At 35.3% G+C, this 25,232-nt stretch overlaps 1 protein-coding gene across 44 annotated transcripts in view; it reads left to right on the top strand.

Moving 5' to 3' along the window:
• Positions 1-25,232, top strand: part of SOX5 (SRY-box transcription factor 5) — a 949,864-nt gene that overhangs the window by 818,479 nt on the left and 106,153 nt on the right. For 24 of the 44 annotated variants that reach the window (XM_070271064.1, XM_023644083.2, XM_070271049.1 and 21 more), the window contains one exon: positions 9,057-9,180. In XM_070271064.1, coding sequence (XP_070127165.1) covers positions 9,057-9,180 — 124 coding nt within the window. The remainder of the gene's footprint in view (positions 1-9,056; positions 9,181-25,232) is intronic. The other 20 variants (XM_070271071.1, XM_070271055.1, XM_070271073.1 and 17 more) reach the window with 1 other exon arrangement.

Genomic DNA, 25,232 nt, shown 5'->3' with positions numbered 1-25,232 from the left:
GACTCCTTTATTCTTAATTTTACTGCACTTTTTGTTTTCTAAAGACCATTGCATTGGGTAGGATAAAGTGACAAATTGACTTTCTGTTATATGAAATGAAAAATCACGGACTATTAGTGGTCATTGAAGATCCCATGCCTCTTCTTGCTAATGGTGGAAAGTCAGCTTTGTTATTCTGGTTACTCCAGTTTGGGTAATTATATCCTGCCTACCTAAACCCCTCTTGCAATCTCATTTGGATATTATATTCTTCATTTTCTCAAAAACTGCTCTGTACTATCGCTGTGTGCTTCTAAATAGCTGCTATGCTCCCCATTGAAGGTGGATGAATTTCAGTTGTAGGTGAACTGATCCCTAAAGATAGCGTGTGCTTGAACGCGATGGTACTCATCAGATAAACTCTTGAGAAGCGTTTGAAAAGTTTTAGATTTTACATTTTATTCCTAATGGTGCTGACTTAAATCATATGGCTGCCTTTCATTTTAGCATTTGTGTATTTAGTTTACACAAGTCTCCTACCATAATTTCCTCTTGTTTGAGCTCTCACACAAACTGCTCCTTGATATCATGAGGTCCCTCCAGTTCTTTGATTCCTATATTTTTCCCAGGCTAGTAATGCCTTCCAGGCCTCTCTTCCTGGGGTAAAGCCTAAAGACTGTTGTCGTTCAAAAGCAACTTTGGTTTTCTCGTTACCTGTTCCTGCTGAAGTCCCTCAGTCCCTTTCTCTTCCCCACCTTGAATTTACCTTCTGTGTTCCTCAACCACAGTGACCAGGCACTCTGAGAAGAAACACAGAAAAGGAAAGATTTACAGTATCACAATTTGTGTGGTCTCTCTGAAGGTCTTAGCATTTTCTCTCACTCTTTTTAATTATCCATGGTTTACTCACATGTTCATTTCTCACAATGACCATCCAAAACTTCCTTACCTTTGCTAAACTCTCTTCCTCCATCCCAATCTTTCTCATTTTCAGGGTATGACCTTGCCTTCATCCTTGAGAGAATTTCTTCTGTCAGGCCTGATTTTCCTTACCTTCTCATTTCACTACCTATAAAACATACCTGCTTATATCCACTTCTACAGCTCCGTTCCATAGGGCCCAGAGGACGAGATGTCATTCCCATTCAAAAATCATCCCTACATTTCTGCCTTGCCTTTCAGGCTCCTCTGGAATTATGATCCACCAATTAGTTTCTCTCTTTCCTACATTTAAAATTCTCAATTTCTATTTGCTCCTTTCAGCCAATATATGTGCTCAAAACTCTGCTACCTAAATAAAGTCTATGTGTCCCTATGCAGCTGCTATCAAATGTGTCTCCTAACTTCTCACCCAGCCTTCTCTGAAGGAGTCTACATGCTGTCTCCTTTTTCTTACCTGTCATTCAGTCCTCACCCTTTTTCAATATGGTTTCTACTCTCCATTCTATGAATTTGAGATTGTTAGATTCCTCACTATCTTCTAATTAACAATTCCAGAAAGTAAATTATTTTTTGTCTCTGAAATACTCTTTCTGGTACATTTTCCACTACTGTTTACCATCTCAATCTTGAAATTCCATTGGTTTTTGTGATACTATATTCATGATTTTCTTTCCTCTTGTCTCACTTCTCCGCTCAGACTCCTCTTCCTCTGCTCTTCGTTGAATTCTTGTTGTAACCGAGAGGATTTTGAGCTGTCTCTTCTCTTAATCCTTCAGACCATCTCTACATTATCTAGTTCACTCTCATCAATGAATGACTCCCCAAACCATAGCCGCTAAAGATCTCTTCTCTAGCTTCAGACTAGAGTATCTGTCCGCTAATGAGATATCTCCAATGGAACATTATTTAGGCACCTCAAACATATCATACCCAAAACCATATTCATTATCTTTCTGTGAAAACTATCCCTACCCTTCTATGCTTTTTTTGTTTTTTTACGAGTATAAATAGTTACATAAACTAGACACCTGATAGTTATCTTTGACTCTGTCCTTTTCTTCACCTCCAAAATGCATATATATATATATATATATATATATATATACACACATTTTTTTTTTAAAGACCGAGATTGCTCATATATCCACACATAGAACATCCCCCATTTTTTCCCTAAATACTTCTTGGCTTTTTCTCCTCGTTCATTACTGTCCTATAATTGATCAGGCTCTCATAATCTACTGCCTAGTTGACTGTATTAGCATCCTACCTGGTCTCTGTGCTTGGCCTCTCAGATCTCTTCTTCACGTACTCATCAGAGCATTCCAACTGACCTACTTAAAATCCCTCAGTAGTTCCCCAGAGGCCAAAGGAGGAATCTCAAGTTTCTTAGCCTGATACACAGATGATTTAGGCAGACCTTCTCACCACTGTTTCCCTCTTACATTTTTTGCTATTCTAGACTGCTGGTGGTGTCACCCTCACATGATGTTTCCCCTTGTCCCCATTCCTTTGCTCTGTCCCCGCGTCTGCTTCGAATTCCTTCTCACACTCGCATGCCTTTGCCTGGCTAACTCCTACTTATTCATTCAGACCCTATACCCGCTGTCTTTGTCTCCATGAGGCCTGCCTTGACTTCTCCTGGCTATTTTAGGAGTCTCTCATCTGTGCTTCCATAGTATCCTATACAAGTTTCTGTTGTTGAATTAATAGCAGTGTATTATTGTTATCTATCCATTTGCCCCACTGGACTCAGAGCTCCTAGAAAGCATATTGTATATGAATTCATCTTTGTATCCCTACTTACCAAAAAAGTGCACATTCTGCTTAGTAAAAATGTTGACTGAATGAATAAACCAATAAACAGGCTCATGCAACTAGAAGCTAGATTAACAATCTTAAATATCTACTTGGTATATTCGTTTCAGGGAGCCACTGAAGGGTTTTGCAATAGAATATTTACATAAAATATTTAACTATGAGTAATTGATAATCATTTACTTGTCCTTTTACAAGTGTGATAATGTGTTTGGTTTATATTGGATTCATAAGATTTTGGAGGGCAACACTACATGCGGTATCCATGTGGTATATTTATAAAAAGTGTTAAAACGTAATATTTCATCTTACAACTTAAAAAATATAGGAAGTAGCCTCTCAAGTTTATTATGAGTTATTCTAACTTGTGAATACCATGCTCCTCATTAAAAAAAAGACTATAAAGTTTTGTGACAAAAGTATTTTATTGAAACTTAATTATAAATGTCACACATTTTAAACCTTAATTAGGAGCTTAAAGAGAATTTCATCCATTAAGTGAAAGAAAATAAATGAAGTTAAGAGTGAATAGCGTTTGGAAATATTCAAAACAAGCAAATAGGTAAGAATGAATTACCAACCCCATAACAAATTAATTTTAGGATTTAGCCAGAAAACAGTATACTGTTTTGATGTGATCTATCCTTTTCTCCCAAAGGGTGTCTAAATTTCAGCCACAGTGAACTGAAAATTGGTTAGTATATAAGAATAATACAGTTGATGCTCATTATTTGTGCTAGTTATATTCTATAAAGTTGTCGTGAACACTGAATTAACGAGTACTGAGCAGCTGCTTCTGGGCAAAGTATGGAGTTAGGCTCCTGAGAGCCTTTGGTCATCCATTTTCATCAACTGATCAATGCAAAGCCTTATTTTATGTGTGTTTCTGTTTAAAGACACCTTATTAATATGTGTTATTGTTCTATATGCTCTTAGTGAAATCACCAACAAAATTTCTCACTACTTTGCACAGGTCTGTGAGTGACTGCAAAGCACTAATATAAGTAAGTTTGGAAGGGGTACAAGTAAATTTTAGTGAGTAGGCAAATTTGCAAATACACAGTCTGCAAATAATGAGGATCAACTGTATTTTGAAATGTGTTTTTAGTTGCATATATGGATTAGCCATGCATTTTGGATTTTATTTTACTGTTTACTTCAGTCTGAATATTAGTACAGTGTTCTATAATCTGTTCTGTGATATTCTAAGGAAAACCCATCTTTGGGACCATGAAATTAGCCTTATTTTCTGTTATGGTTCCTTCCTTTCCCCTGCAGTCTCCGTCTCCAACTTTCCCCATTGTGTAGGGAAGGAGTGCTAGATTAAGAGTTAGGAGATGTAGTTCTCCTGTTAACTTTTTTCTTACCTAACTGTGGGATCTTGAACAATTTATGTGGCCAAGCTAAGTCTTATTTCTTTATCAGCACAATGATTGTGTTGTGACAGAGAATCTCTAGGATCTTTCTCAGCCTTAAAAGTCTGTTATTCCATATATGTAGATCTTGGAAAATTTAGACACTAAAACAATTTATAATACTAAAGAAAAATGCATTTCATAATCATAAGACAAAAATTTAGAATACACAGATTTCAAAAAGCCGTATAATTCATTGTAGTTTATTCTTTAAAATACTAATATTTTTACCTGAAAAATTATGGTGTTATTAGAATATAAATAAATTACCTGAATAAAAACTGTCACACACAAGTAGATAGCCTTATGTACACACAACCACTTAAACAATATAACAAGAAAACATACCCTTTACAATAAAAATAAAAATATTTTTTAAAAAACCTTAAAAATAAAATTACCAAGAAAACTACAAGAATTATATAAAACAAAAGAATATTTGAATAAATTGAAAGATGTAACTTGCTATTAGCCATTAAGCCATCATGTTAATGAATCCAAATAGAAATTCCATATCCTAAAAGTAATGTGGAAAAATAAATGTAAAAATAAGCCAGGAAATATTTGAAAAAGAAATGATAGAGTACTAACTTTACCTATTATTGAAACATATTGCAAAGCTATAATAATTAAAACATCATGATACTAGAACATGGTAAGTAGGTATATCTGTCCATTGCAGAAGTATGTAATAAATTTCTAATTTTCTGGATTACTTTTCTATCTCTTTATGCATGCGTAATTCCAAGAGTCATGGTTATATACCATAACGTATAAGATCATTTAGCTATAGCTGAAGAATAAGAACATAAAGCAATTAGTACTTCATGCTGCCATTCTTCTCTGGGGAAATTGAATTTCTTTCTGGTCATTAACTTTGTCGTCCAAAGGCTTTTTGTGGACATTTGAAGTTGGTGCGCAAAGATGTAATTAGCAAGATGAAACTATGTAATTCATTCTTCTTCCTTACTTATGAACTATCAATACCTATCATAGGTTTCAGTTGCTGTTCTAAGCTCTAAAGCTACAATAATAAATAAGTTACAACCTCTTTCCTAAATAAGCTCATAGGTCATAAGGGAAACTCAAGTTATACAAGCAACTATTATTCAATACAGTAAGTATTGTATTAGCTTTATGAGGTTAAAAGAAGCAACAGTTCTTTCTGCCTGAAAATTGGCACCATAAGAAAGAAGTGCTTCACAAGCAAAAACACTTTGTGGGTCTCAAAAGCCTTTGAAAAATAAGCAGAATTTTGCCAAGAAGAAAAGGGAAAGAGAAATCACTCAGAGCAGAGGAGAAAATAGTTTTGAATGCATTCAAGCGTGGAAAAACACCGAGTCCAGAAGGAAGGCTTCATGATCCATTGAGGCAAGAGTACAGGATATCTGAAGAAGGACAGCAGAAATGCCTGGAAAGATAGGCTGGGGACAGTTGTGAGGAATCCTGAATACCATGCTGAGGGAATTGTTTGTTATTCTCTGGGTAAAAGCAAACCGTCAAGAGTCTTTCACAAGAGGGGCATGTAAAATACAGATACAAGACTCATTTAGAAGAAATTCTGTGAGAACTATAGTTTCATAGCTGATTTTATCCTGTGGGCACCAGAGCCTATAAAAGTCAGGCAGTCTGCCTTTCAACTATTTATATATCTGAAGGTGCTTTGTAACTCAAGGCAAAACATGAAGAAGACAAAAAGATTGTTGACAGTGACTGAAAGCGTTCCTTAAGACAGTACTTCTCAAACCTGCATGCACGTTGGAGTCAGCAGGGAAAATAAAAAATGCTGATGGCTGGATGTCACCCCTGTTGATTTGGATTTAATGGGTCTGGGAAGCAGTCTGGACATTGAGAGTTTTTCAGAACTTGCCAGGTGATTCTAATAGACATTCAAGTTCGGGAACTACTGTACTAAAACAAGAACCTATTGTTTCTGCAATTCTAGAAATTATTTTTCCCAGATTTTAAGGTATCTGAAATTTGTATGCCTCTTCTAACACTAGTATCTGTTTCACTTGAAGTTTCTTTCTTCTGCTCTCTAAAATGCCCTTATTAAATCTATGATCCATCTTATAATCAATGGTGTCTTACAAAGAAGGAGATGTACTATATAAAATATAACTTACAAACAATAAAGTATAAAGGATATACAGTAGCTGGTGATAAACCAGTGTGACTGGTTTGTTGTCTGGTTCTTTGTTTGCTTGTTATTCTGGTCAGCATCCTCTGCTTACGCTGAGCTAGCCCCCATGCTGTTTTGCCTTTGGATGTCTACCTCTTGTTTCAGGCCACTTATTCCTACATACTTGCTCAACGTGCAGTCTCTATTTTTTGAGTCTTTAGTTAATTGTTTTCCATTGGTTTCTCCATAAGGTTTATCTTTTTTCTAGTATGCTCAAAAAACGCTGGCTGTATTGGTGAAACCTTCAACTCTAACCTTAAAACAATGTCTGTTTGTTTCCCTAGTTGTTGTCATTCCCTTTTAGTTTCACCCTAGTGGCAGTGATAGATTTAAAATCTTTTTAGCTAAAAGAAGTGCTTTCCAATTTGAAGTCATTGCTGAAAACAGATTCCCTCATTCCTTTTTTTTAGCGGTAACTTTGGTTTATAACATTATATAAATTTCGGGTGTACATCATTATATTTCGATTTCTGTGTAGATTACATCATGTTCACCACCCAAAGACTAATTACAGCCCAATCCTCTTTCCGCCCTCCACCCTACCCCCTTTCCTCCCAGTAACCACCAATCCAATCTCTGTCTCCATGCAATTGTTTGTCGTTGTTTTTATCTTCTATTTATGAGTAAGATCATATGGTATTTGACTTTCTCCCTCTGACTTATTTCGCTTAGCATAATACCCTCAAGATCCATCCATGTTGTCACAAATGGCTGGATTTCATCGTTTCTTATGGCTGAGTAGTATTCCATTGTGTATATATACCACATCTTTATCCATTTGTCCCTTGATGGGCACCTAGATTGCTTCCAAGTCTTGGCTATTGTGAATAATGCTGCAGTGAACATAGGGGTGCATGTATCTTTACGCATTGGTGTTTTCATGTTCTTTGGATAAATACCCAGCAGTGAGATCTCTCATTCTTATGATGCTCATTTCTCCCTCTCTCTCTCTCTCTCTCTCTCCCCGTCTCCCCCTCCCTTCCCTCCTCCTACCCTCTCTCCCTCTCTCCCTCTCTCTGTCTCAAACCACTCCCCCAACATGCACACTTACCAACCAAAATCTCAGAAATAGTTCAGAGGGCTACTTTGAAAGATGAAATGAAGGAGAAACTGAAAGTGGACTTTTAAAGTGAGAAATGATGACAACTGTAAGAATCCTAAGTGCCCTAAGAATGTGCAGTGCCACTGGGAGAAAGGGAAAGTCTGAGAGATATTTCAGAGTTGCCGTTAGAATTAACGACTGAATGAATTTGTAAAATTTTTTGTATATTTGTTTGTTGTACTTTTTACCATTATGCCCACCGTAATATAAGATCTGTGGGCATGAGATCTTGGTTTTCTTGTTCACTGTTATATCCCTACTGCCTAGCTCATTTTCTTATACATAGCAGATGTTTATTAAATATTTTCCAAATAGCTGAATTAATGTGTGGAAGGAGTAGTAAGAGAGAATAAAGTCTCAGATATGTGATTGTTAGCATGACCCTAAATTCTCATTCATACATTCATTGATAAACACTAACCAATAATCATGTTCACCAGGCAGATCTTACTTACATATTTTGGGGCAAAAAATCCTAGTTATTTTTGTTAATGATAACCTCTGCATTAGTCAGTAGTGTGAAATAGCTGCAGAAAGGACTGCATTAGGTTATATTTCTAGAAATTCTTGCTCAGTTCAAAGAAGACAGTGATTCCATTGTGCTGGATTATTTCTTTACTGTTGTGAACTCCATATTCAGAAAATGATGCCAGCAAATTAAAGTGTATTCCAAAGATGGCAACCAAAACAGAGGCCATGCTATGGCTTTGAGGAATGGTTCAATTGCTTGGAAAAGGATAGATGAAGACAAAAGTACAGTCATGCACTGCATAATGACATTTTGGTCAGCAACGGACTGCATATCTGTTGGTGGTGCCATAAGATTAGTACCATATAGCCTAGGTATGTAGTTGGCTATACTATCTAGGTTTGTATAATTATACTCTATGATGTTCCCACAACGACGAAATCACCTAACGATGCATTTCTCAGAAGGTATCCCTGTCATTAAGTGATGCATGACCGTATAGTACAGAGTAGGACTCAAGGGGCTGGATTCTAGACTTCATTCTGACTATGCCATCCCATGGCTATGAGCAAGTCAGTTCTCTTTTGGCCCCAGTTACCTCTTCTCTAAAGAGAGGGGAAAGTCTTAGTTACTCTCTAAGCTTTCAACTAGCTCTTTTCTTCAAGAATTTAAAAAATTTCGGTATTGTGTGTGATCACGAGAATTATCTTCAAATAATGAAGAGCTATTCATGTATAAAATGATACCAGTTTAGTTATTTTTCCTTTAGAAGGTAGAATTAGTCCTAATAGGTGAGATTTACAGGAGATTTTAGTTCAACCTAAGGGATAGTTTTTTACCGTTACCTTAATGCAATAAGAAAAAGGCTTATTGTGTGAAGTAGTGACACTTATCACTGTCAAGGATATCATGTAGGGAAATTCTTCATCAGCTGAGAGAGTGAACTTAATAATAACCTTCCAACTATGATATATTCTGATTCTCTTGCCTAAGGTAGTCCCAAGGCAAGGCCTCAAGCCCAGTGTTCTAGCAAGCTTGTATGCCAGTATGTTGAATTCAGTAAATGACTTTCTTTTATCATGAAGTAAGGAGGGTGGGAAGCATGGAACACCAAAACTTCTTCTCTTTGATTCGCTCTATCACGTTCAGCAGGTTCAAGGTCAACTGCCACCATTAATGATTCCCGTATTCCCTCCTGATCAACGGACACTGGCTGCAGCTGCCCAGCAAGGATTCCTCCTTCCTCCAGGCTTCAGCTATAAGGCTGGATGTAGTAAGTACCATTGATTTTCCACTTGGGAGTGGGTGGAGGGCATGGCTTTAAATTAGGCAATCTAATGTTCTTGCCACACCAAGAAATGAGGTCACCCATATAGCATTTTTATTTTAAAAAGGAAACACACAGAAGATGTAGAAAGGATTTATGTTGTTATTAAAAGCACTTAGATTATTTCTATGCTTCTGAAGCAAATATTTGCTATTTGTAATTCAGTTTCCTAACATCTGTTTCCAGTGTATTCTTAATATGAATATAATTTTCGGGTTCAATTTATTTTTGCATAGATAAGAAAAGAATATGCTTTTCAACACCTTTCCATTGCCTTTAAAAATAAACCCAAGTTTCCTAATGTGAATTAGTTGGCCTTCCGTTATCCATCTCTTCCCTATGGTTACAGCCTAATCCTCACTAGTTTTCTTTTCTACACCAGACCATACTCTTTCTTGACTCTGGACTTGCATTGCCAGTTCATTCTTCTTACTATTCTGAACCTTTTCCACCTAAGATCAGGGAGAGCTTGCCTGACCTGGTTAAGTACCTTTCTCTTGGTTCCTTTGGATGCTGTATATTTTCTCTTTCACTTTAATTGTAAGTTCTATGAGGGCAGGTGCCGATTCTGTCTTATTCATTGTTATGTCTAAACTTGTAGTAGAACATTCAGCTTTTTGTTGAATGTATGAATGAGCACTCATGACAAACAGTACAAGGGCATTTTGCACTGAATAATGTTATACCAAGATAACTTTTTATATTGCTTATTAACTTCAGATGCCTGTGATTTTATGATTTTTTTCTTTCTTACCAAAATCAAAACTTTACATTGTTAGTTTTAGAAACAATCTAATATTTCGTTTTCTAAAATTTAAATAGCCAAAATGCCAACTATAATCTGTTAGATAAAAATAGTAACAAATTCCAAAGAGGAGCTACACTGCTAAGCTATATATCTTCTAGAACATCATTACCATGGCCAGAAAGAACACAGAGAAAGCAAGTTGAGTGAAATATTTTCATTGATAAAAGTAGAGCACTGTTGAAAACAACTAGTGAAATATTATCATTTTTGATATTTATATAGAACATTATTTCATAAATTCCAGTAGATTTTGGTTCATTTAAATGTGAATAAATTGTTCCATTAGCATCTTGCCTTGCTTCAGTAGGTATTTCATTTGAGAAACTCTATCCAACATTACTAGAAATCTGATCTAAGTTTTCTGCTAAGTGATGTTTTAGATTTTAACGTTGTAACATTTATTCCTACTCTTTAAACCTTTCTCTAATATTGAAAAAATGAGACGTAATTCTTTAAATATATAAAGCCATTTGAGATGAATAGATTGTAACTATAGAGTTTAGGTAAAAGTGAACTGAAGTCAGGACTGAAAATTCACACTTGCATGGGACTTTGCCCTTCGTAATTTTTACACTGCTTTTGCACATCTTTCTCTTGACTTTTATTCCCTATGTTCTAAGATGGTGTTCTCACTCTGGATGCTTAATTGATTCATTTAATATTTTTTGCCATATCATTCTATCTTTGTAGATCTATTCATCCAGAAACACCAACTTTTTTATGATTAACTTTATAAACTATATATTCTAAGTATTTAAATTCTGAGAATAGAATTTTAACTTCTATTGCTAAACTAAATTCTTGAGTTTTTAATCATAAAAGCTTTTTTTGTTTTACTTCTGTTTTCCCAAGGAATTACTATTTACGTTAAACAGGTCTTGCCAGTGTGTTTTTGGTAACCTTGGTTACTAAAATGAAAAAAACCCATCACTTTTAAAAATCATCAGTTGCCTCAGACTGCACCTGCAATATATACATATAGATTACTTCTGTTTTCCAAAAAGAAATTTTTTAAGCAACTGTAGAAATAAGTCCCATTAGCAAATATTGTGCTGAAGAGAAAACCACATTGAGTATGAACAATAGCACAACTGTAGGTCTGGAAAAGGTCACAAACACCTCTGCCTCACTCCCATTTGACAGAGTTGGCATACTACATTTGTTCAGTGTTAATGTAATGTGGCGTGGAGAAATTTTCCCCTTTCTAAAATTGTTAGTATATTAACCATTTGATATTTATACCTTCCGTGCTTAAAGTTATAAATGATACCACTTCTTTTGTAACCTTGGAAATAAAATAGAATAAAGCCTCTACAGCTGCTGGCAAGCTTGAAACTAGCATCATGCCAAACTCTAAAACTAAGAAGAAGCCGGTAGCAAAAGAAAGTGCCACCCTTGTTGACGCTCTGGCACTTTGAGTCAGTTTAAATGAGGAACTGGGTGGAAGCGATAAATAGTCCAGACAATTTCCTCCCTAACCAAGTTGCAAGAAAGGAACAGAGGTAGAGAAAGAAACAAATCTTGCCATCTCCTCTCCTCAATGGGCCTTCCTATGTCATTCCCCCCATAATTGTCAACCATAGGTGACATCTCTGGTTGTCAGTTGTTTCGAGTAATATTACATAGTTCTCAGTGAAAGAGACTGACCAACCTACCTTGATTTGAGTTTCAAGTAAATATGAAAGATATACTGTTTGTTAGTATCAAAAACTCAAATGCTTTTCATCAATTGATTCATAGAAAGTATTGATGACAAATTTTCTTATTTAGACAATGTGTCTTGATAAAATAAATAAAATAAAAATCTCTGAAACTACACAAGAAAGTTAAAATGTTCTCAACAGGGAAAAAACAAAATAAAAACACAAGTTGGGAACCTAACCATCATAGATTGTGTTAACATCTCCTGTTTTCCAAAAAGGAAGCTTTAAGTGGACATAAAGGTATTTTTCCCTTTAAGAAATGTAATGGTAGAAATATGGTGTGGAATGGAGACCTGTGGAATGTAGTTGCTGGACTCTCTCTTAACTGCTAGAATGCACATCATTAAACAATGTAAGAATAAATTAATAGCAGCACAGCCAGAGACTTCAGAGCAAACTGGTTAGATAGAAAAAAAGTTTTAAAGAATGTTGTAGTCCACTCTTATCCGTGAATATGTAGATCAACTTACAAGTATTGATATATTATTATCAGAATCTCAGATTCTGTTTTGGCATTTGCTATTAATGAAAGCAAGCATGAAACCACACTTCTTCATGGATCCATATCTAGTTATTGCTTTTCCTACTTATTTCTTAAAATCTAAAAATAATTCCAAACTTTTGAGGAGGTAAAAATAATGGCATCTATTATTAAATTGAGTGCTTTTAATATATATAATAACTTGAAAACAATTATGTAAAAACAGTGGTTTAGTCAATCAATTCAGAGACTTTCATTCAAGGAAAAAAATTAGTCAAATAATCTGTATTTTTAACTTGTCAGTTTTGTTAAAACTGTCAACTAAGTTGCTATATGTAAACACACACCAGATTTTATATTGCGTAATAAAAAAATCCCAATTTTAAATTATGTTTGTGGGTATTAGCTCATTTTATTAAGTAAACAACCACTACAGTTCTTGAAATAAATTTGTAAAACTAAACAACTGAGTTTCCAGTTCTGAATTGTAAAATAAATGGGCACAGAAATTAATTGGTTCAGGTACACTTTGGATGGTTGAAGCATCCAAGGACAGCGTCCATTTGCCTCTGCTGGAAAGTCTGAGTGGAATCCTAACCTCTTAAGCAAAAACCTCAACCTGCGGACCACACAGCTTGTATCACGTAGCTATTTTTGGAATAAAATGTACACACACCTTTGACCTGCAGAACAGTTTTATGTTGTCAGAAAGACACCACTTTCATGTTTGTTCATCATAGAAAAAAAAATCTACCAAAATTGAAAATAATTTTGAATATGTGTGTTGGTTTTAATCCAACATTTTAGACTTCAGAGAGACGTTTGAGATAAGGTGGTTGAAGGTCTTAAGTTTGGTCAACACCAATTCCTCTGACTCCTGCTTCTGGTTCTCGTTCCGCAACACACAGCTTCCTTGCACCCACCCTCAGGTTAAGTGCTATTCCTTCAGAGCACATATTTTACAGGCAGAAATGAAGGAATAGGTGCTTCTCTTTCTACTAATGTCTACAGTCCTCCATCCCTCTCCTTTCTATTTGGGTGTAAAGTTTCTAGTCATATATTTCTAATAGATGCTTTGGAAATTTTTTGCAGGAAGACATTTTATATGGAAATAAACAAAATCTACAGGAAGGCAAAATCCAATAAAATAACTCATTTTGTATGTACAGGATAAAACAAACAGGTGTAAAAGAGTTGGCTTAATAGTTTTGCCAAGTGTCAAACTGAATGTGCCACATAGCTACAGAAATAGAATCTTTCCCCGTTGATGGGCATGCGCCTAGCGCTCCAGTTCCCAAACCATGTGCTAATGGACCAGGGTGCTGTAGCTAAGTCACAGGAGCACACAGGTTGTTTTAAAATTTCAAGGAAAATACGGAGAATCTGTCAGACTACATAAACTACCTTAGTTGTTTGGACCTTACTACTTAATAAAATGGAGTGGTTGAATATTTCTTTTGTCCTAAGGGTGCCCTGAAAAAAAATTAGTCAGCCACTGATGGTGTCTGAATCCAAGAAAGTTTAGGAACGTTCGGCGTAGTCTAGTATACATTTTAAAAATTATGATGATCTTTTTTACTGGAAAGTTATTGTTGACCTATCATATTACAACCACAGAACAGAATAAGAAACTTGTCTTGCACTCTTACAGGGCTATGTACAATATTATATACATAAGCAGTTGGTTTGTTTGTCTATAGCAATTCATTCCTTTGTCTATATGATTTCAGAATTCAGTTGTTTATTTTGTTTGTTTTGATTTAATTAACCCAGTCTCAAATAGGCAACTACTAATGGAGAAGTGCTTGGAATGAAAAAGAATGGGCTTGGGATCAGGTTTTGCCTCATTCTGTTATTTTGATCATCCTTGTGCAAGGTGCTGAGCTTCAGTTTCCTCATCTACAGAATGGATTGATAATACCCATTTTACTGAATTGTTAGAGAGATTAAATAGAATTATATATGCAACAGTGCCTAGCATTGTGTCTGTCTTATTACGTTATTTATAAATGGTAAATACTGAGTATATAATGCCAACAAAACACAAATCATGTTTCCAAAAAAAAAGATTCTAAAACCACACCCAGCAATTAATTGTATTCCATATCCTAGCTAGGATCAAATTCGTTCTGCCACACCTGACATGAGGCTTCCTCTGGCTAGGAAAATATAATTGTTTAGAGAAAAATATTACAGTGCTGATGGAAACATTTGTTTCATGTAGATATAACCTTAACCTTAACTATTTTCATTATAATCACCAAGTTTTAAACTTTTTCTATTGTCATTTTCCACTTGTCTATTTATCAGAGCTCCTGTTGGAAAAGATCATGTGATTTTTTTGAAGATGTATTTAGTCATTGTTTTGGCTGTATGAAACAAGAAATATATTCACATACTCATTCTGCATTTTAACACATTGATTAATTTTTCAGAAATGTGCTAAATAAAATAGCCATATAAAGTTACTGATTGAAATATTTAATTGCCTTATGAGATTAGCTTAAATAAATAGAAGTCGATGAGCCAAGCTTAATAAACTTAAAATATGCCGTATTTACTCTTCATCAGTTTTCTGAACAGCATTTCCGCTTCCAATAAAAAAGGAAACTCTTAGTTAATTAGTTCCTCATACACCACAATAAAATTAATGTTTAGAAGTTAAATACCATAAACTTCCTCAGGCATATTTGCTGATGTATTCCTGTTTTTAGTTAATGTCACATGTTTCATTGTTTAATGGGGGATCATGTGGGTTCTGTTATATCTTTCTTGTGCAACGGGTCCATGTGTCTGGCATTTTAGGAGACTGCATGCTAATTTCTGACTTAACTGTGTCAGCTGTGTCAGCTGACATACAGGTCATTGACAATCAGTGCTGAAACAATCACCAAATCACAAGCTAAAAACCATTGACATGGTACAGAACGCTTTTATCAAACTGACAAAATAGGAAACATGTGTTGTCAGGATCACATACTGTAGAGTCTTTGCAAATAAGCAGAGAGAAGAGGACGTAATCATGTCTTCAGGCTTCTGTGTTTCTGTGTGTTAGAATTCTTGTGACCAGCTCTTGCCCTTCCTTCCCTTCCTCTCCCCAAATCTTAGAAACCAATGACTTTGGGTGAACCTGACTGAGTTGTAGAGCTTTGTGAATATTTGTTTTTGTAAAGAATAGCTTTGGTAACTGAACAGCCAATCATTTAAATTCTCATCTGGGGGAAGTTAAATTAGTCACATAAAAATATGAAATGATTAAAAAATAAAGAGAACTGAGTACAAAAAAGTATGACGTTTCATGATTAAATGGTGACAACCACCCTCCAGTTCTCATGGGAGAAATGTTTCTAGGTCAATAAAATATTTTTTTTCTAAAAAATAGAGTTTATAATATTTTTTACAAGATTTATCACTTGAGAAAAGAGAGATGTATATGTCTTTATTGTGACCAAGTGTCATAACTTGCTATAAAAATAACAGCTTATATTGTGCCTTATTGTTTATAAAACATAGAGACATAATTAATTTTAAGCATCATAACTTCATGAGGTGATAACTGCACTATATTAGTAACCAGTGTTTGATCCATTCTTATCCCTTGCCCCCCCCCACACACACTACCAAAACACACACATGCAAGCAAACAAAAAAGGCAAAGCCCTTTCTTTGATAAATTCCTCAGATTTTATTACACTATGTCTAATCTTTTAATCCATCTTGTTTACTTTTTAACAGTTAAGAAGTTGAGAATGTCGTTCAATTTAAATATAAACCCCTTCAGCTCAGTGTTTTCTTTTTGACGTGATTCTCATTCTTGGTAACGTAGATGTGTCCAGTGGAAGGAGTGCTTGGCTCGCGACACTCTGCTCTCAGCCAAGGGGTCTCAAAATGTAGTTTTGCCATCGTCCAGCCTAACCCTCCAAATTCTAGGTTCATATTTTTATTGCCACAGCTCACGTGGAATCTCATCTCAGTATTAAATTCACACTAACTGAAGTATAAGCCTAGAAGAGCAGTATATTATTTTATTCAAATAAATGTAACTGTTAACAATATTTTACAACTCTCTTCTCCAGTAAGCGTGCTCTTTCACCATAGAAAGCTCTAATAGAAGGCAAACGTTAGTCATAATGTTGATAGGAAAGCATGGAAGCAGGAAAAATATTTATTAAAACAGGCTACGATAGCCTTTTGCTTCTAACTCTACAATAGATGTGTATCTTCCAGGAAGACTGAACAAGTCATGTTCTTGGAATACCATGTGGAATCAGACACTGTGTTAGGTTTAGTTACCGTAAAAGGCCAAAATAATATTTTTCACTCATATAATAGTCCAAGCGTTGCTCATATGATAGCTCCGAGCTATCAGGTCCCAGGCGTGTTCTCTTATTTATTATACTGCCTTCCACATATTGTGGCTCCCACCTCATGGTCTTAGGTGTCTTCTCCAGCTACAATATCCCCATTCCAGCCAGTGGAAAGGACAAGGAGAACTACAGCTGCTTTCTAAACAGTATTGTTTCCCTAATAGTTTACTTTAGGTCTATTTTCAAATAATATATTTAAACTTTTCTTATACCTATATATATATAGTTAGCTCATAACAACCTTTCACATTTTTTCTAATATATTAAAGATAGCACTTGCTGACTGCACAAACCTCAAACAATTTAGAATTATAGAAAACACAAACTAAAAGTTATTTGCCTACACGCATACACTCCTGTAATCCCTCTCCCCAGAGATAGGGAAGTGGTTATATGAAGAACTCCTTGGGGCAGGTGTGTGCACACAACAATGTTTATTGTAGCATTGTTTAAGACTGTAAATATTGTAGACAAACTTCAGGAGTTTGTCTGTTCTAGGTCACTATACTTCGGACCATTCGAGACATTTGCATTACGTGTTTTTCATATTTTAGAGAGAGGGGAAATTCCATAGCATTTCTTAGTTTCCACAGGGCTAAAATTTGCCATTGTAGTAGAAAACTCTAGGCTGGGAGTCAGCCCAAATGTATATTCCACAGGCTTATTGTCACTGTGGTTTAGGAAGCTTCCTGTTCTCAACCTGCAGATCACAGACTCCGGATATATTCCAGGAGGAAGGATGTCTATCAAAAATCCTAATAGAAAAGTGGAAAGGCTGTAAAGGATATCAGAAATGAAATGCGTGCTAACCTTTCATATTAAAAGTGGAACATAAAAGAGAAATAGCATTTGATTTGGTCTGAAATGGCTTGTACGAATGCCCCTCTTCCAGATCCCTACTTTGTAATATCTTAATCATTTTAGATGTTTTTCTCTGTGCTATTCCTTTCTTCATAAGACACAGAGGCACAATTTAGACATAGTAGTCTAATATAGATCTGGATATAGAAGCAGTTCTTTAATTAATGATTCTCTTTGAGCAGCTTAAAATGAGTTATTGTGCAGTAGCTTAAATGTTGCCTCAGTGGTAATGCTGGAATACTGAAGGAAAAGGAGACTTCTTTGATTCATTGTCACCTTTTCAGGGATACTCAGGTTTCTTAGATAATTAACACAGGAATTTTCGTTGGTACTAGAATTTATTAAATTCATGGGCAAGAGGTGAAGAAAGAAAGCTAAATCTTTAATATGCAGAAATGTCTTCCCTTTTTGAGAGGTGTTTCTTAAAAAGTTTATAAATTAATCTCTCACTAAACTAGCCGACTAGGTAACTATTAAATTAAGTAGGATAAAGTTTTCATTTGCTATGCTACATTAAAAAGACATAAAAATATTTTTTATTAAAAAAAATCTCTCTAACTGAAAAAAGTTAGCCTGTGACAGAGCAGTTAAGAGCTAACAATTACCTCAAAATATCTTATTTTAAAATAGCTAGAGTGAAACAAGAGATAATTTATTAATTTTACTTTTTCAAATAAAATTCCTATGAAATATTTATATTCATTACTTACCATTTTATGGGTTACTACAAAATATTAGTATTTCTCATAAAAAGTTTCAAATATTAGAGTCATATTATTCTATTCTTGCAAATCTAGAAAGACTTTACAGATTTTCTGCATTTAAAAGCCCCTCTGGGGCCAGCCTGGTGGCGCAGTAGTTAAGTTTGCACCTTATGCTTCAGTGGCCCAGGGTTCTTGTGTTCAGATCCTGGGTGCAGACCTGTGCATTGCTTATCAAGCCATGCTGTGGCAGGCATCCCACATATAGAGGAGGATGGGCATGGATGTTAGCTCAGGGCCAATCTTCCTCAGCAAAAAGAGGAGGATTGGCAGCAGATGTTAGCTCAGGGCTAATCTTCCTCAAAAGAATTTTTTTAAAAAAGCCCCTTCACCTTTACTTATGTATACCATATCAGTTGTTCTGAACTTCTTGAGCTCTACAAGATGATTTAGGAAAATGACTATAAATTTAACTACCTAAAATGAAGGAAGAAGTATAGTTGAGCTTATTGCTATAAGAAAGCAAAGTTCAACTTACTTGGATTTCAGAGTCTTCGGGGATTTGAAATAATCACCATGATGGAGGGTTTTGTTTTTACCATTTGTTTATATATAACTTCTTTTCTGGTAGACACCTTGACCATGCTCAGGTGCTGTAATGACATCACAATAGTGGGTTCTTGTGAATGAACAGAAATCATTTTAAGATTGAGGAAATTCATATTACTTACTTTTAATACCCAAGGGGGTATGAATTGCTTTTAAAGTCAAAATTTATAAAAGAGATCAATTATGAATTATAAAAGAATTGTTTGATGGGTGAAAATATGTTACAGAAGATTTTTAACCACCTCCTTCAGCTCCTTATTTTCTCATATCTTCAAAATCTAAGCTTCTCTTTCCCTCTCCATTTACTATCCTTCCTTTGTATCATTGGCAGTTGATCTAAAACATCATTATTGTTTGAATTAAACCCTGTACAGAAAACTAATTTGTTCCTTATTTGTATAATGATTTGCTTACAATCTGTTTCTTCTGCTAAACCTTAATCTTTTGATATGGGAATAATGGTCTCCTGTGCTTGATATTTGTTAATTTCTTGGATAAATAAATTATTCCTTCATTTATTCAGTCAATAAACACTTAGCCTTAAATGGCAAGGCAGGAACTGGGGATTTAAAGATGAGTAAGACATAATCCCTGCCTTTAGGATGCTCATAGTCTAGTTGGGGAGAATGGTATAAAAACAGATGTAATATGATAGAGAGACACATAGAATTTTAACAGAAGTCAGAGGAAAGGTGATGAATTCAAATCTAAGAATGGTGAAAGGTGTCAGGGAAGGCTTCTTGGAGTAAGGACCCCTAAGTCAAATCCTAAGCATGCAGGGCAGCTAAACAACTGGAGAAGTTTGGAGCTAGAGGGATACAGAAACAACATTCCAGACAGAAGAAACAGCCTGGACAAGGGCCAGAAATCAAGAGATGGAATAGGATGTACAAGGACCTATAAGCAGGTCAGTGGTGAGAGTAAACTATAAGGGGAGAAATGAAGGACAGTTTGAGGACATAAGAAAAGACCAAATCAGGGATATATTTATAGATCTTATCTGCTGGAGGAACTGAAAAACCGTTGAAGGGCTAAAATCCAGAATTGAGATCTTACTGGCATTTACTCATCCATCAATCCGTCCATACATCCATATCAAGGCATACCTTTCTTGTTCACTTTTGAACTTTTCAGTCCTTAACACATAGTATATAATCAGTAAATATTTATTACACTTTAAATACAACCAATTAATATTTACTGTGCGCCTGTAACGAGTGCCACTGGAAGCTGAGTAGAGAATTAATTTCTTTAGCAGAGGACTGGAGCCTGGGAGACTGACTTGGAGGCTCTTCCAGTAGTAAGAAATGAAAGGCTGGGAGTTAAAAAAACAAAGCTTATAATTGGTTGGCCATGGAGGGTGAAAGGAGGGAGAAATCAAGGATGCTTTCATATTTATAGCCTAGGTGGCCAGGTGTCACAAATGAGAGAGAAATAACAGGAGTAGAAGTTGATTTTGCAAGAAAAATGATGAATTAAGTTTTGTACATGTGAAGATTGAACTTCCTATGGGACAACTAAGGGGTATTGTCCAAACAGCAATGGGAAAGGTCTAGGCTGGAGTCACTGATTTGGAATATATTAGACTGTGTATGGTAGTTGGACCACGAGATTGGATGAGATCATTCAGATTATTTAGTAGAATGAGAAAAGCCAAGTGCCAAGGATTAGACTTGAAGGAATACCAATATTTAAGGGGTGAGTGGAGGAAGGTAGAACAGCCTATTGCAGACATCATAAAGTCAGCGTGAACAAGTGTGAGGAGAACCAGAAGAGCATGTTGTCACAAAAGTCAAGAGAGTATTGATGTACTTAGAGAAGGAGAGAGTCATTAATAGTATCAGCCATTGCACAACAGTGTTCATATAATTTGGCAATTATAAGTCTTAAGTGTCATAAGTCATAAGTCATAAGTGTAATAAGTGTCATGAAGGCAAGGACTATACCTTTTATTTCTTTGTGTCCTCCATTTGGTGTTTGATACATGTGATATCATTACATATATCAAGTAGATATACATTAAATTAATATATCTGTGTTGAAAATTGAAGTGTTTATTTGCATAATGTTCTAAAAATAGTCCATGATGTTTTCTAAAACTTAGTATTTTTTATCAAAATAGTAAGGACTATCGTACTTCCTAACTGTGAGATCTTTAACATTTTTTTAATTTGTAGAATGAGAATAATATCTACCATATTGAGTTGTTATGAAGACTAAATGAGATTTCATAAACACACAAGTAAACATATTCATATCTATTTGGATGTATGTATGTACATTCATATGTACACGTACGTAAAATATTTTAACAGAGTGTTAAAAGTCAACAAATATTAGGTGCACGCATTTTAAATCAGTGGGAGAATATTGAGTTATTAAAAAATGATGTTGGAACAATTGAATAACTATCTGATTAAAAAATAACTTTTTTTCTAAAGCATGTATGAAAATAAAATATAAACCCAAACTATGATTTTTTTTCCCTCTGTATCTCTTTTCTGTCATCCAATTGGTCATTAAGTCTGTCTCCCAAATCTGTTCCCTCCTCCCTTTCCCTTATGATTAGTTTAGGCCATTATCATTTCCCACTTGATTTACTGCAATAGTTTTGTTTTTTTTTTTTTTTTTTTTTTTTTTTTTAAAGATTTTATTTTTTCCTTTTTCTCCCCAAAGCCCCCCGGTACATAGTTGTGTATTCTTCGTTGTGGGTTCTTCTAGTTGTGGCATGTGGGACGCTGCCTCAGCGTGGTCTGATGAGCAGTGCCATGTCCGCGCCCAGGATTCGAACCAACGAAACACTGGGCCGCCTGCAGCGGAGCGCGCGAACTTAACCACTCGGCCACGGGGCCAGCCCCAACTGCAATAGTTTTTAACATGTCTATTTGTCTCCAGTCTCTCCCTCTTCCAATCGATTCCATCCCTTGCTACAAAATTGATCTATCTACAACACAAATCAGACTATGTCACCTTCCTGCTCAAAATCTTTCAGTGACTTAACATCACCTTCAAAGTAAAATACAAGACTCTGCCAAAATGTGTTCTACCTGCTTCTTTAGCTGCATAGTTTAACATTCTCTTCTGCATCAGATACACTGGGAGGATTAAAATATCCCTGCAAGTAGGGGCCATATAGGTTAGTGGTTATTGTTAGCACTGCCCTGTGAATGTCCAGGGGCTCCTTCCAAGCAGAAGTAACCCACCAATTTGTCTATTGGCCCATGAGATGAAAGAAAGCAACTTCCTTCAAAAGTTCCATTCATAGTGTCCTTTTTCACTTCCTTCTTTCTTAGACTCCTACAGAACTCCCTCCGCCTGGAAGTTAGGATGGTGAGAGCAGGATGTTTTAAGCACCACTCTGAGAAGACAATTAGTAAGAGCAATCCTGGTTGCAGTAAGTGGTGGGGGCCTACTGGTGGGCCGCTCTAGCAGTTAGAAGACTTGGAAAGGAGGTGGTAAAATGGTCCTGAAAGATAATCTGTTAGTGAAAGTAGCCAATTTTTAAGAGACACTTTAACAAATAACCTTCCCTGACACTCTTTTCAGGTTAACTTCTTCTTTCCTGGAGGTTTCCAGAATATCTCCTACACTCTTCTACTTCGCTCGTTGTATCGTTGGATCGGTTTATGTGTTTATCCCCCTCACTTGGCTAGGAACTCTTGTAGGGCAGGGATTGTGTGTGTATGCATGTGGGTAGGTTTTAATTTTTACATTTCCCGGCACCTAGAGAAGGTGATCTGTCAGGTAATCTGGTATTTGTCGAGGAATAAAAACACAAACAAAAAACTATGGAAGGCTAATAAAGGAACGAGTCTTCTTATTTCAGTGAAGATGGTGCCATGAAACTTTCCAGCACTTTTATATTAGTTCAGTGGATGAAGGGTGTATGTCATTGACCCTGGGTAAGAACATACTTGCTTTTGACAATCTTTCTCAGTCTGAATAACATTGTTGGAAAATATTGCTTTTCTTACTCTGTGTTTTGTAGCATAAAAATGTGTGTCACTAGAGATAATTATTATTTATATATTCATTACTTTAATAATAATGCAATTAACATGCTTTCTGAATGGTTATTGGGTTATTAGCTATATCACTTGTATAAGTAGATACTATAAGCTGGGTTGTATTCTGAAAACAACTGACTAACATACCTCGGTATATTTTTCAACTTTTTGAAAAATTTTAGTTTTGAGCTAGAATTTTCCATACTTGGCTTTGAAATAAAAAGCAAATTAACTTTGGAAAGGCTTAGGGAAAAACTTTTCAAATGGTTAAAACCTAGGAAAGAGTAAAAGAAATTACTTTAACTAGTTGAAAGTCAATTAGAATAACTTAGACATGGTTGAACTTTAAAAGTCAGAATTTTCCATTATCTAATTTTTACTGGGTACCTCATGAGGTATTTACAAATTAAACCTGTTGTAATATTTTTTTAGTACAGTAAATTGAGGGATAGCACAAATAGATGACAGTAATTACTTCAGTGAAATATCTTTTTTTCCCCAGCAGTTTCTGAATTTCTCTTTTGCCATTAAGAACTACCCTTAACCTTGTTTGTGAAGTCTTATAGATTCCTCTTTAAAACTCTGACACATGCATGTAATATATTTTGAATTTCCTTGATTAAGTGTTATATTGCTATATTAACAATTTTCACAGTTATTATATTTGTATTTACTTAGTAACTTGGGGCAAATTTCAATCAAACCAGTTCTGGATATTCTGGGCCTGAAAAATTGGGAATGATGTAGACATGCTTCAAGTTATGTGTGTTTGTGTGTTGGATGGAGATAGTTGTAATAATGTGGTTTCTCAGACACAAACCATTTGAAATTAATTGATATCGTATTTATGATTATATATTTATATCTTGGAAACTATGTATGATTAAAAATATATAATAGCTGTAGTAGTCTTTTCGATTCCTGCTGTGCCAGTCTTTCATTTTCTCCAGTTCACTTAAACATCAAATACATTGACAAAAGGCAGTATATGACAAACATATTGTATTAGTTTGCTAGGGCTGCCATAACAAAATACCACAAACTGAGTGGCTTAAACAACCGAAATTTATTCTGTCACAATTCTGGAAGCCAGAATTCCGAGATCAAAGGTGTCAACAGGCTGGATTTCATTCTGAGGCCTCTTTCTTTGTCTTGTAGATAGCTGTCTTCTCCGTCTGTCCTCACATAGTTGTCCCTCCGTCTGTGTTGTTTGTGTCCTAATCTCTTTTTATAAGGACACCAGTCATATTGAATTAGAACCCACTCATGTGACTTCATTTTACTTTAATTACCTCTTAAAGGCCCTAAATCCAAAAACATACATTCTGAGATACTGCAGGGTTAGTACTTTAACATATAAATTCTGGGGGGACACAATTCAGCCCATAACACATATATAAACTTATTTAGCTTGTATATACATTTCATATGTGTATATATATATATATATATATACATTTACATATACATGTACAGTATGGCATGTGTATAACAGTAGTTATGCAAGGGAAAGATAATTATATTCATTTCACTAGTATAGATTTATGAATTTAGGAAATGAAGAAAGATAAGATTCTAATATATGCATTTTGTAAAACATTGTGGAATAGTCCAGATTTTAACTAGTGAGCTCTAAATGTTCATATAATACTCAATTTGTTATTAACAATTAGATGCTAGTAATTGGGAAGCCCAGAGCTCCTATGAGGGTGTTTGCCATCCATCCAAATTCAGTTTAAGTGTGTGTCCCTAGTTAAAGAGTGGGTCATCTTTAAGACCTTCTTCTTCTTAACCTCTTTAATGAAACGTGTAAACTTCATTTCATATCCGCTGCCTTTTGATATGCAAATATCAAGTCTGGAGTATGAAAAGTTTTTCAACTCCCTGCTTTCAATCTCTTTTCCCTTTATCACCTATCACTTAAACTGGTTTTCTCTCCATTCCTTCAGCCTCTCATACTCATATTTTGATGCATTTCATCCTACCTAAAACATGTCTTCCCCTCCACCTGCAAATCTTCCCGGCCAAGCTCACTCTTATTTTCACCTTTATTCTCTAAGGATTGAAACCTGGAATTAGTTCTCCCTTAACTCCTATGGCACTCACTGACGGTCAGTACTGCTCAGATAAGTACTTAGTTAGAAAAGATAGGCATATAGTAGATGGAGACTAAGTTTTCTTTTGTTTTGTTGTTTTTATCTCCCATAGCACCAGGCAGAGCTCTGGTCACATGGTAGATGTTATAAGCACTTATTAATTGATTAATTTTGAACAGAGAAAGTAAAGTATATAAAAAGAATTATCACCATGCAGAGCACCACGGCCTCTGTACTTTTGCTGTAGTTAGTTTTCATACTGCATTCATTAAATGAGGAATATAAATGAATTACAGTTTTAAGTATTTAAATTGTTAATTCTAATAATCATAATATTTGCTATTTTAGCTAGTTTGCCTAAATAC

This window comes from Equus caballus, chromosome 6 (genome assembly GCF_041296265.1).
Source record: "Equus caballus isolate H_3958 breed thoroughbred chromosome 6, TB-T2T, whole genome shotgun sequence".
Classification (NCBI taxonomy): Eukaryota; Metazoa; Chordata; class Mammalia; order Perissodactyla; family Equidae; genus Equus; species Equus caballus.
The sequence above is the reverse complement of the archived record's forward strand: the minus strand, read 5'-3'. Positions and strand labels throughout refer to the sequence as shown.